Consider the following 13,799-nt stretch of genomic DNA (forward strand, 5'->3'; position numbering starts at 1 on the left):
CCAAAAAAAAAAAAAAAAAAAAAAAAAAATCAATCAAACAAAGTGAGATGGGGAAAAATAATGATTATGAACCAAGAATAAATGTTTTAGAAATAATTTTGGAAAAAAACAAAATCAATTAAACAAAAATAATTCATCATGTTAAAGTTATTCTTTGATCATCCTTGTATATGGGAATACGTGGGAGTGAGTGACTCATGCCATGTGTTTGAGAATGAAATGTTATTGTCCTCCAAAATCATTCTCAGAAGGCATCCAAAGTGATGTTGTTACACTCCCTAACTTACAACATTGTCATTTTCCCCACTGTTTCTAAGATAAACTCCTAGCTTTTGGATGTGGCTTACCCAGTCTTGGTATTTCTGGCACTCACTTACCTCACCCCTCTGTTCTCCAGCCAGTGGGAACCCTCAGGGTTAAGGACATAGCTTAGTGACAGAGCCCTTGCCTAGCATGGACAAAGCCCTGAGTTTGATCCCCAGTACTATCAAAAAAATTTTTTTTCACAATGAGTTCTCATTTTTTCAAGCCTACCAGGCTGGCAATTTACACCCCATCAAATGTTCATTCCTCTATCTGGAATGCCATCACCCAGCTCCTTCACCGCCCCTCACACCTGTTTGTTGTCTGATCTCACCTTTGGAAGTACATTGACTAACAAAGCTTACTGACCACTCCACCATTTTCTCAAGTCTAGATTATTTCTCTCTCCTGTGTTGTCATAGAACATGGTACTTTCCTGTTTAATTGTCTGTTTAAGACTACAACTGGAATGGAGCACAGATGGAGCTTTGTCTTATTCTTGGCTTTGTCCTCATTATCCTATTACCAGTTGTATCCTTTTCATCTTTACTAAGGGTCATAGAATTCTGGGATACACCCATGATCATCCATGTAGTAGGGATGGAAAAACCAATTCTCCAATTAGTTACATAACTTAGAGAGGGTCAGACAGTGTCACAGCCTGTAACCATTTTCAGAATTCTCACTCCTGCACTCTGTCTTTTGTACCACACCCTATTTTAATGGATGAAATGGGAGAAAGTTGGTGACATGGTGAAATTTAATGTGTTGAAAGCTTTGCAGTTTCCAAAGTAAAAGACTTGTGATTTTATTTACACACATACTATTCAGAGAATGCTTCAGATATTTAATGTGAAATATGAAAGGAGAAAAAAACGGATGACTAAAATACCAAGGGGCAGTAGAACAGACCACTCAGGCAAATCAGATAGTTCTGAGTTGGGTCTTATGGAAACTATAGAAAGAAATCATTTAAATCTGTCTATTGATTCTTTCAACTATTTGTTAATTATCTTTTAGGTACTTTGGCAGATCTGATTATTGCACAGTACTTGCATCTAAGTAGTGTCTTATTATGAAATAGAGTTCAATTATAAAGAAGCCAGAATGTACATCTTGAGCCAAAAATTATGATTAATCTGGTTCTAAACAACTGAGACTTGAATGAAAATTAAAAATAATGTATATAATAGAAAGGTATAGGTATTCAAAAATGATTACCTTTAGTTCTGGAGATGGTGGGATTTTAACTGGGTTTCATTGATAGGATTTGGGGTTAGAGATGGAGGAGACTATTGTGAAGGATGAGAAGTACAGGCCAGTATGGGGACTGGAAAAAGCTTGTCTAGATGGGAAAGTAGACTACATTTTATGGATATAATGGGATTCAAAGCAAGAAAACATAAGGTGTAAAAATTAGCTCCCATTCGGATTTGATTTCCACACTACAAAGATAGTCTTTAGTTAATTGGCAGTGGTGAGTCATTAAAGACTTTTGAGGGTGATAAAAGCAGTGTGATAAGAATAATAACTGGCACCTGTGGCTAGAAATCACTGACTGTGAAGCAACAGAGAAGAACAGATGCATGTATGAAAGTTAAAAAATCAAGTAAACGTAAAATAATAAGGTTCTAAATTAAGGTAGCAAGAATGGAAATGGAGAATAGCAATTGATACAGTCCACATTTCCAAATCCCTCTTATTGATTGAGAGATTGAGGTGAGGGAATGACAACATCAGAGGTAAATTATGGCTTGAGATTTTATTCATAACTTACCACTCTTTATAGGATCCAATGGTAAACAAATTAGACAACAAAAATAAGACTCTGCTCAGAATTTTTTTTTTTCCTCTCTGGCTGTTAAGGTCACATGTCTTTATGTCGGACCTACACCAATTCTCCTTTTATTGAGGACAAATAAACATTCAACAGGTATATATTAGTACAGTTGTAAAGGTTTTCAAGATATTGAAATGCTTAGGTACTGGTTCAGAAATCACTGCTGCTCCAAGTCCCATGAATACCCCTTTACTAAACTGACCCTTTTTGTTGGCCCCCTGACTTATCCCACAATCCAGTACCTGTACAGGTAACATGGTAAATAAGTCAGCATGCAAAATGTGTTTTGCTGCTATAGCAACTTTTGTTCTCATTAATCAGCAATTGTGCCATTCTTGGTTGTAATATTTTGAATACTATCCCTGTCATAGTTGGAATTTTCTCCCAGAAATCGATTTAATTCTTTAAGCAAATAGATTTCTTTTGGGTCTACGTGTGCATGTGTCCGAAGGATGGGTTACCTAATTTCAAGTTGAAATTCTGTTTCCCTGAAGTTCACAGGCCTTCACAATGATTAAGTGGTAATTTTTGAAAGTGTTAATGCCAAGTGGTAAAAAGTACAATAAGTCATATTTTCAATCCTAATAATGGGAATGTAAAATAGTTGGACTACGATAACCTCATGAGTTGACAGAGTTAATATTATTTGGCCTAAGAAAAATATTTTATATAAAAGACTTAAGGAAACAAGATGTTTATATGAAGTTTATAAAAAATATTTTTAAAAATGAAATCAACTTAAATGAATAGTTAAGCCAATTTGGTTTAACTATTCTTTTGATAGTTAAGATTTAATAAACTATTATTTTAATAAAAGCTAAACCCAACAAGTTTAGCTTATGGTATATTTCATTCTCCCCTTTATATGAGCTTGAGTTACAAAATAAAGGAAAAATAAGTTCAAAGATGATTTTTAAAAATCTTCAAAAGACTTTCCTAAAAGTGCATGCCCACTAAGTTTTGATTTTAAAAACTCAGGATGATCTAAACTTAGACAATTAAGAATATAGGGGTGGGGTTGTGGCTCAGTGGTAGAGTGCTCACCTAGCATGCATGAGGCACTGGGTTCAATCCTTAGCACCACATAAAAATAAAATATAGGTATTGTGTCCACCTAAAAAACTAAAAAAAAGAATACTTTTCAATATAATAGCCTTCACCTTAATATTCTATACTCAGCTGTCAAGCTGTATTTACATGTGAATCTACATGTAAATATGAATGTGTATACATGCATAGACGTATATTAATTCTTAACGTGATTTCTTTGCTGACACACCCACTTTTGTACACAGTCTTTTGAGGATTTTTTTTTTTTTTTGATATACTTGTCCTGATCCATCGCTAATCTCCTGGCGAGTCTGAGCAGGTGTTTATATTTGCAGCAAGGCATCCTGCCGTCAGGGTACCATTTGTTGTTATGGCACCACACAGGGTTCAAATTTACAATTTTGTCCAAATAGTTTGTACTTCAGCCAAATGAGCTAAACAATTACAGGGAGAGCTGCAGGGTGCTAATACACTCCACACATGTTCTGATGTGCAGATTTCAGTGCAGTTGAAAGTCTCCTCATCTAATTAATTGATGAAAATGGCAAGGATTATGGCAGCCTAATAAAAAGTCCCTATATACATGTGTAGGCCTTTGTCCTGTATTTGTGAAAACACTGGCCCCGCATGGGAGAAACTCATTCTCTTCTAGGGCAATCGATTCCTTTGTTCAAAATCCTAGCACAACTGGTTGTAGGAAATAGATTCCTTCTTCAGATCAAATTCATGAAGTTGAAAAGAAGCATGACATTGTGGGCCTTCATCTGGGGGCTACATACTCGCCAGGTGCCCTACCTAGATACAGCAGAACCAAGGGCTTTGGAATTGCACAACTCCACAGGCTGCCATGGTCATCTACATGAATGGACACCCTTGAGTTTGTGTAGCACATAACCAAGTGCAGCTCATGCAACGGCCCTAAGATCATACTCTATAAATAATCATTCATTAGCCTTTAAAGATGAAAGGAATAAAACCTTTTAATATTGATGGGGGTTTTAAAAAATTAATCTTAGATTATATATAAGAAAGAATATTGTAAAGTGAAAGTCCCTGTATAATCCATGTTGTTAATATTAACTAAATTAGTCACCTAAGAAGTTGATATTTATTGGGCCAGAGAGACTAGAGACTCCTTTGTATTTTACAAATTCCAGACTGACTGGTGTTTTAATCTACTTTGGTCAAAGAATTGCTTGTCAGCTCAAGAAGGACCCAACCTTAGCACAATATAACGTCAGGAATCACTCTTCCAGTAATAGTAGCTGATAGTTGCCAGTGTGTCTCTGAAAAGAGTGAGTACTTATTTTAACAACAAAAAGAGCAATTAAAAATTAAGGTTTGGTACATTTCCAGGAAAGAAACATCTCTTTTAAAAAATATATCATAGCCCTTTCCCAAGACTTGTGAAATTTGTTCAGACCACGGATTTATTTCCTCTTTTCAACTTTTGCTTAGTTTTGGATGAGGAATTTTTCCCCTTGGGAATCAAGGAAGTTGATCACACCTCTCCCACTAGAATTGTGCAATGTCTTTAAATAGTCCCCCTAAAGTCTGTTTTTCATTATCATTAAGAATTTCACAATACATTTCCAAGTGTACTTTTGGATATTTTTATCCAAAACACTATTCCCCAGTGTTGTAAACTCTTGATTATTCAAAAGGTTTTAGAGGACAATAAAATGTGAAATCATTTCCTTCTCGTGTAATATTAGTTTTTAAAGAAATTATAAAATCTGTAGCTAGAATCTGAACTACTCATAGGAAAAGTTTCTTTAAGTTATTTTTCAGTGTTATTCTATTTATGGAAACATCAAATATTAGCTTTGGAAAGATCACAGACATCATAATTTCTGTATGTTGTAGGAAGAGAAAATAAAGTCACTTTCCAGTGACCCTGGAGCCTGTTAGTGGAAGAGCCAAGACTGCAACTCAGTTGTCCAGACTCCAAGACTAATGTCCTTTCAATTCACCCTGTTATTACTCTTTTGGACTTTAGTACTCCCTCCCGCCAAACCCACACGCCACCTTCCCACAGAGCTTATGTTCTCTTGCCCTCCCTTGATTGAGTGACCACTGGCTCAGGCAATGGGATGGACAGTGGCTGCAACAAATAATTGGAAGACTCTGAACGTACAAGCACATGTTGCCTACTGAGAGAAAAAGACGGGTGTATGTTACACTCAGTGTGATATGTACCCGAGCAGAGGTAAGGGACATGTGCTCTGGGGACCTGGGAGAGAAGGCAGCACAGTCTGTCTGATGAGAATTAAGAAATAACTGAGAATCTTGAGAGATTATTGGAGGTTCACTTGGAGGCAGGAAAACATATGCAAAGGCAGAAGCTAAATGAAAGGCAGGAAAGGGAGGTAATATTTACCAAGTACCAAAGCACCCATTGGGCCCACCACACCTATGAGAAGTATAATTAGCTCCTTAATGGTTGAGATAATGGAAGGATTTGGGACATTATCCTATCATTTACTGAATGTAAGCATTGTTGCTTTGCTTGTATTATTTCAATGAATACGAAAGACCAACAAGAAATGTGTAAGGCCAGTACTACTACTGTTACACCTGAAGAAACAGAGGCATAGAGAAATTAAATTGTTCAAGTGACTGAAGTTCCCAAGTCCCACAAATGAGGTAGAGTAGAAGAAAGAGACAGCCCCAAACTATGCACTGGCTGATTTGGAATTCACTGGCTCATTGCTGCTGATAGAGAGGGAGGCCTCAGACAGATCTATGATGGGACTGTCCTCGAGATGAAAGAGTGAGGGCCTTCATCAGTTGGTTCAGGGTTTACATAAAAACTGATTTGATTGACATTTGTGGGAAAAAATGTCTAAAATGGATTGAAGGGTAGAGATAAAGGCTAAAGAGCCAGGAAGGAGGATTTTTGTAAACCTGGAAGAGAGATGACAAAATCACACCCGAGATAGGAAGTATGATGGTGGAAGGGAATGCAGGAGATTTTTAGGCAGTTAGATCCAAAGAGCATGATTTTCATTTGGATTCTGAAAGAAATAGAGGAAGGAGGAGGAACCAAGGGGCTCTCCAAGGTCAGGGAACCAATTACCATGAAATGAAATATAGGATTTTTGGACAATAACTTCCTTTTATATATAATTGCATTTACTTTTGGTTTTGCCCAGGTAATACCTATTTGTGGTAACAAAACCATAAATTGTAGATCAGCCAAAATAAACCTGAAAGCCACAGAGGCCTTCCATGAATATGTGCAATGTATCCATGACTTTAAAGATCACTTCCTTTGTGTCTTATTATTTATTTATAAATGACATAGGATCATACAATTCACATGAGTTTTTGAAAAGTACTTTTTTTTTAACACTTAACCACATAATCTGAATGACTTTCCATGTCAAGAATTATATGGCCAGTATTTCCACTGGATGGATGTCACAAGAATTTAACAAACTCCTTCTCTCTGAATATTAGTGTTATTTTCAATGTTGTACAATACAAATTTTATGCATACATTTTTGCTTACTTGGGACAAATTCTTTAAAACAAAATGCTGTATCAGAGAGAGGTTCATTCAAGGCATTTGGTATCTGCCCTCATAATGTTCCACAGAGGGCTTCACGTGCATTCAGAGGATAGGGGAGACCCTCTTCTCCCAGGTGCCTGCTACCACTAAGTATTAACATTCTTTTTAAGTTTTGACAAATGAGAAGGTAGCCAGTAATTTTCAATACTGTGAACAAAGTTAAGCTGTTTATCTCATGGTCATTTATATTGTTTCTTTAAGAAATTTTCACTTCTTGTTCTTTGTCAATTTTTCTGTTGGAGTATTTGTGTTTTTCTTTTGTATTAGGAAAAGTTCTTTACATATTTTCATTTTACATATTTCTCCTTATTTGTTTGCTTCATCAAGATATTTCCATTTTCTCCTCTTTACAAAGGATATACTAATACTAAGGAAATTCATATATTAATAATAATAAATTTTAATAGCAGATATTAATATAGAGAGATTAAGTGAGATAATGTATATAAAATACCTCCACATATGTTCACATTCCTTGTGCTATTGGTGTTTTAGGAGTCAAATACATCCTAGGCCTAGGCTGCATTTAACTGGCTTTACCAAGCACTGCAAGTCCCTCTATTTATTGTTACATTTCTTAATTTTGAGTTATTTTACAAATGCATAACTTCAGAGGGATGAAGTTACAAGTTCAAAGCCACATTGTCAGTGCAGAAGGAAGACTGAAACAAGATCAATTAGATTTCTCTATTAACCCCCCCACCCCCACCTTTAGTGAGCCTGGGAAAGACTGAGTCTTTAATTCTCTTTTCTTCAAAGGGCCTATTTCCCATTAGTTAGATTATTTCCCTCAAGCCCTTCACTTTCTTCTCAACCTTTGTCAAATGCTTTGAACAGAAACAATGGGCTATGTTCTCTCTGCATCTCTACGGGGAATCTCCTCAGCTCAGAAGGGGATAGGTCTCGGTGGTAGAGAGAGAGCTGTACAGGATTGAGAAAGATGAATATGGAGGAGACCATGTTTACCAACATTTTAAAAATAGTTTGAAGGTCATTGGTTCTTTCTAGTCCCTTAACATTTGTTGCTGTTTTGAATTTTCCCACAAATCATCCCAAACATCATGCTGAGTTATGTTGTGATTGACACTAATTTGGGGACAAAAGAAGCCTTTAAAACCTGCATACAACAAATTACATGGCTCTTTTTTTTTAAAAAAAAAAAAAAGAATGTTGGTTTCTTTCCTTGCTTAAATTATATTATATCATTATTCCTATGAAAAGCTATTGCTTAGCTTTTTCCTCCCCTACTTAGTTTCAAACATTTTGTGAACTCTCGATTGATAAACCACATCAAATGGACTTCTCTGGCCTCCTGTCTGCCCACAGCTTGTCCACCAGGGACATACAAACCCGAAGGTTCTCCAGGAGGAATCAGTACGTGCATTCCGTGTCCTGATGAAAATCACACCTCTCCACCTGGAAGCACAGCCCCTGAAGACTGTGTCTGCCGAGAGGGGTACCGGGCATCTGGCCAGACCTGTGAAGGTAAGCATCCCCCCCGCAAATAGGAAATACAAAAGCTGCTCTCTGTGATAGAAAAATAGTAGTGTTTGCATCCAGTTTTAGTTTAATTTTTAATATTCTCTCTCTAATTACATTTGAGAGACTTATTTGCTTTTATTTTGTAGCGCTTATCACTGAACACATGTATATCTTGTTCCCAAGAAGAGGATCTGAGACCCTAGCAGTAATGTAATTTTGAAAGTAGAAAGACTTAGTACCTAGAAAAAATTCAAAATATATCCAGAAGAGAAATGCTATGATTTTTAAAACAATTTGAATAACAAATGAGCTCATCTTGGCCCTGGTGATAGTTGAATTCATTTAGAAACATATTTTCACAAGTAAGGTGACTCAGTATCATTCATGTCAAAATTAAAAATATTTTAACAGCCTATATCTTGTACAAGAAGCTGTGGCTCTTGGGGTTTGTAGCAAATATACTTTGCTAGCCTTATTCGCTCTTTATTTCATGCCTCCTTAATTAAAAGAGAAAATATCTAATGACATGTGAAGGTGAAGGTCAAGAACTAGGGGTTGGTGGTATAGCTTGTTCTTAGCATGGGTGAGATCCTGAGTTCGGTCTCCAAAACTGGAAAAAGAAAAAAAGGAAAAAAGAAAGAAAGAAATGCTTAGAAAATTTCATATCCAGGTACATATCAAAAATTTTTTTTCATTTTTGGTACCAGGGATTGAGCCCAGGTGTGCTTAACCACTGAGCCACATCCCCAGACCTTTTGTAGTTTTTATTTCGAAACAGTCTCACTAAATTGCTTAGGACCTCACCAAGTTGCTGAGGCTGGCTTTGAACTTGTAATTCTCCTGCCTCAGCCTCCTGAGCCACTGAGATTATAGGTATGCACCACCATACCAGCCAAAATAAAAAAAAAAAAAAATTAAAACTTAGAAAATTTTTTAGTCTCTATTTAAAATTTATTCTGAAGTAAATACCTAATAGGAGTTAAATGTAGTGGTTCTTCTTCCAAATACGCATTTAGAAATTCAAATGCAGTAAATGAGAAAGCTGTGGGAATTTGAGATATCTGTATAACATGCCCCCTTAAACAAACAGAAAAGAATGTTCCCTAGACAAAGAATGACTTTGATTTTTTAATTTTATTTCTATAAATGTCAGTTGTCCACTGTCCTGCTCTGAGGCCTCCTGAAAATGGTTATTTTATCCAAAACACTTGCAACAACCACTTCAATGCAGCCTGTGGGGTCCGATGTCACCCTGGATTTGACCTCGTGGGAAGCAGCATCTTCTTGTGTCTGCCCAGTGGTTTGTGGTCCGGTTCAGAAAGCTCTTGCAGAGGTAAGCAAACTGCCAATTCACATTGTTTATTGATTGTCTTACTTGATTTACTTGATTTAAACTCTAATAGACCAGTCAGTTCTTTGTTTCTTTTTTTTTTTACTTCATAGACCACAAACCACAGAAAGTAGAAAAAATATAGGAAGCTTGAAGTCAGAAGTGTTAAGTTCAATTGACCACGTCATCTTAAAATATGACCTTTATATGCTTTTGGTGAATAAGCAAAAGAGCTTTCTGGGAGGCAAATAGACAGGTTATCCAAACCCCAGATCTCAAGCGGCTAAGACAGGGTACCAGGAACAACAAGACAAGGTGCCAGATTTGGGGATAGGCAGAGTAGGGGCTGGATGCCAATCATGATTATGGACTTGGAGAACATCACTGTCCTGCAGCGGGAGCATTTAGTCAACTTACATATCTCCAGCCTTCACTTGGGGCAGACAACATGTGATAGAAAATGGGGAATTTGCTATGGTGAGCCCTCAAGGAGTAGAAAAGGGACAGTTTCAGGGGTGGGACCCGAGATTCCCATGTCAAATATGGAGAACAAGAGAATAGCGCCGCAATTCACCTCCACTTGCCACTGTTTACCTACTTCTTAAAAACAGTCCTACAGCCAACTTCCTGTGATTTCACAGGTAGAGTGGGAAGGAAAGACTCCCTAAGAAACGGTAAGAGAGACACAGACCAAAGACTTGGGGACCACCAGAATCTCCACCCATGAAGCTTCTAAATGCAGTATACATAATTAGGGACCTAGGTATATATTTAAAACATTGTTTTGGTCTTCTAAGGTTCAAATGTAGCTGGATATCTGGGCCAGTTAGTTTGTCCATCGCTCAACCTGGCAAACTTACCCCTACCATATCCCATGGTCATTCTTTGGCAATACTCTTTACTGAGGATTAGGTTCCTCCAAGACCCCACAAATCATGCAGATCACTGGGTAAGGAATTCTGTCTTCTGGGATTCTCTTGACCCACATACATGAGGAAGCCCACCTACTCACTAATCGAATATCACTTGAAAGTCCAGGAGATATCCATTATTGATATTGCTCAGCTACCAATATGGGACCCACCGTTAATGTCAATTGCCTAAGTCAGGCCCTACAGACCCTTTCTCTAGTCCTACAAAGAGTAGAGAAATCTAGAGACTCTGAAGACTGAACAAAGATGACCTGACAGAAGGCAGGGGAATGGAACCACTGTGATTGAAAGGCAATTACATTGCTGAAATCAGACCAAAGTTCCAAAAGATGACAGAAATCCAAGTGCAAAAAGACACAATAAATGAATATACTTAAAAGCCAAATTAACAGATTAAAAAAAAACAACAACAACAACTCTAGAAATTCATCTGAGAGTAGAGCAAAACTTTAAGGATAATAGAATTTTGAAAGAATAAAGTGATAACAAGAATTGTCACAGGAAGGAGCCTCTTCTTACGTTAGGAATCCAGAAAGAGAATGGAATAGAGAAGAAGCACTAATAGAAGATCAAACATTATGCCCAAGCTGAAATTTTGAAAATAAATATGAACAACCAAAATCTTTCATATTCAGTTTAAAATCACTTAGCGAGTGATGGGGGGAAAAATTAAAAACAGATCCATGTCTGGAAATAGTCTTAGTGAAATTTTTGGATGCCCTAGAAAAATAGAAAATCGTGTGTGTTTCAGAGTTAGAAATTACTTACGAGGGAAAGAGAATCAAACTAGCCTTAGGGTGTTCCTTAGCCATTCTCAATGTTAAAAGATAAAGAGTTTATCCCTAAAATCCCGAGGGAAAAGAATTAGATCCTAGACCTCCAGTCTCAGGGAAGCTACTGCTTATATGTGAAGGTAAAGGGAAGGTTTTCAGTCACGAGTCTCAAGTAGCAAAAAGCCAGGTACTATTACCAAAAAGATTAATCATAGGAAACCTCTAAAAGATTTCCTGGGAAGTCAACAGTACTGTGTAAAATCTCTACCTCTTCCTCCACACACCTCATGGTGGAGAGCAGGAAACATTAGATTTTAACTTTTTATCTTAGGATCTTCTAAAGTAGCTAGCTGGTCCTTGAGGCTGAAGTCTGGTGGACCTCACAATGCCAGCCCAAGCCCTGCATCCTACACTAAAGCCATAAATGGAGGTGCCTCTCAGGAAGTGGTCCATGTGCAAGCTTTGTTTAGTTGCCCTGCCTTGAATCTTGGTCCCATAAAACCTCTGCTATTGCCAACTTCCTCAGCATGAAGGGTATGGCCTGTGTAGGTCTGTCCTCCCAGTATCCCAGCACTTAACCTGTGTGTCCAGGGAATCACAGTTAATCAGGGATGTTTTGGAAGAAGGGATTTATTGCAGGAATTGGACCCTGCACAATCTTGGAAAGAACTCAGAAACAGAAGGTAGAGAAGTTGCAAAGTCCACAAGTGTCTGCCTGATAACTGAATCCAAGAAAACAAAGTCTGCTCAGCTGTTGAGATAGAATCTTAGGGAACTCCAAAGGCCTGAGAGAGTCTTTACCTCTGTGTAGCCAGTTTCCTGTGGTTGTGAATGTGGGACTACCCTTGGTCAACAGGATTATCAGTCAGGACGTGGATAGGGCCCTTCTGCATGTGTCTGTCCTTGAATCTGACTATGTTGACCACTGCTTCATTTCTACCCTCCAAAATTAAGTGCAAGTTCCTCTTTTGCCCAACCCTAACTGAGGACCACAGTAAGGGGATTCTGACACATTTCCCAACTTCACCAAATTGTTCCAATGCAAACCACCACATTTCCTTTTATTGTTGATTAACTTGCTGATCACCTCTGCTGGACTGTGAATGTACCAAGAGCACAGAATACATCTTTTTCCCCCTAATCATTGGTTGTACCTCTGTGAATGAATGAAAAAAATTGAATTAACAAAGACATATATTGATAGAGACATACATTATTGATAAATATACATATGGCTTGCTTATGTTATTTCCCCCAAAAAAGCATGCTTGTTCTCTTTTATGTAATTTCTATTGCTATTCCAATATGCATAAAATAATTTTAATCTGTGAGAAAAATGCTCCAGGACCATGGGTCTTCTTAAAATCCCTTCAACATCACCACCAAAGCTCCTACCTCAGTTAGAGTAAATAAAGTTACCCTGAATGAAGATACTCAGGCTCTTCCCCTATAACAGGGAAAACAGATTTAGTAACTTGAGATACTGTTCCATGAATTATAAGCCATATTTCACCAAATCTAAAACATATCTTTTTCACATTTCAATATCTCTAAAGTTGAAATGCACCTTAAAATCAATGGCAGTAAAATATTTCATTTTTATCTATTTTTTTTAATAGTGGCCCATAAAATAATGGTGTGTCTTATAATTGGGCTCTCTGGGATTCAATGAAATATGGCATTTGGGCAGGATTCATGTCTGACGCTGAGAAGGTAGTATAGAAAAAGTAGTATTTTTACAGGTCTAATTAAAATCTCATTAGGGCAGAGAATAATATTCATCATGTCTTTTTTCCATGAAATTCTTTCTTAAGATTGAGTCAGAAATGAAAGATCAGTTGAAATATAAAGACTTTCACACATTTCATGTTAATGTCTTTGTAATATTGAATAGTCTTTGGCCGCCTTGATTCTTATTCCTCCTAGCCACTCTTCCTAAGACACCTATAACCTTTTCCAATTTTATCTGAATTATGCATTTCTTTCTAAACCAGTAAGTATTCTCTTGTGGTTTTAAATGACAACTAGCTAAAACAATATCATAGTAAATTAAATTTTGTGAGACTATTCTTTTTTCTGAGAAGGTTGAAATAAGAAGCCTACATTTAACATCAGACTTACTGGCTTTCTTTTCAGTAATAGATATTATCAGAATTTGGAGATTGACTGTATATCAGAAAGCATGTGTCTAGGGAAAAATACCTGATTTATCTTTAAGATGAGAACCACTGCACATTTTCCACTTCTTTCAATGTTTAGTACATAGTAGATTGTTCTCTTAAAAGACTGCCGCAGTCTGGCTGGGCACAAATGCCGCAGTCTGGCTGGGCACACAATCACGAGCCACCACACAGCTTGTAGATTCAAACAGCAACTCTTTATTCCCGAACTCACACCAGCCGTCTACAATCACGTTCTGGGGAAATCCACGTTCTCTGCCCAAATCCACATCCACTGGGCTTCTGTCTCCAAAATATACTGTCTGAATCCCGTGAGAACTCAAGGGGAACTCAGG

At 37.3% G+C, this 13,799-nt stretch overlaps 1 protein-coding gene across 1 annotated transcript in view; it reads left to right on the top strand.

Moving 5' to 3' along the window:
* Positions 1-13,799, top strand: part of Svep1 (sushi, von Willebrand factor type A, EGF and pentraxin domain containing 1) — a 169,542-nt gene that overhangs the window by 46,692 nt on the left and 109,051 nt on the right. The window contains 2 exon segments of the mRNA XM_048783107.1: positions 8,094-8,252; positions 9,403-9,582. Coding sequence (XP_048639064.1) covers positions 8,094-8,252; positions 9,403-9,582 — 339 coding nt within the window.

The sequence above is a fragment of the Marmota marmota genome, unplaced genomic scaffold (genome assembly GCF_001458135.2).
Source record: "Marmota marmota marmota unplaced genomic scaffold, marMar, whole genome shotgun sequence".
Taxonomy (NCBI): Eukaryota; Metazoa; Chordata; class Mammalia; order Rodentia; family Sciuridae; genus Marmota; species Marmota marmota.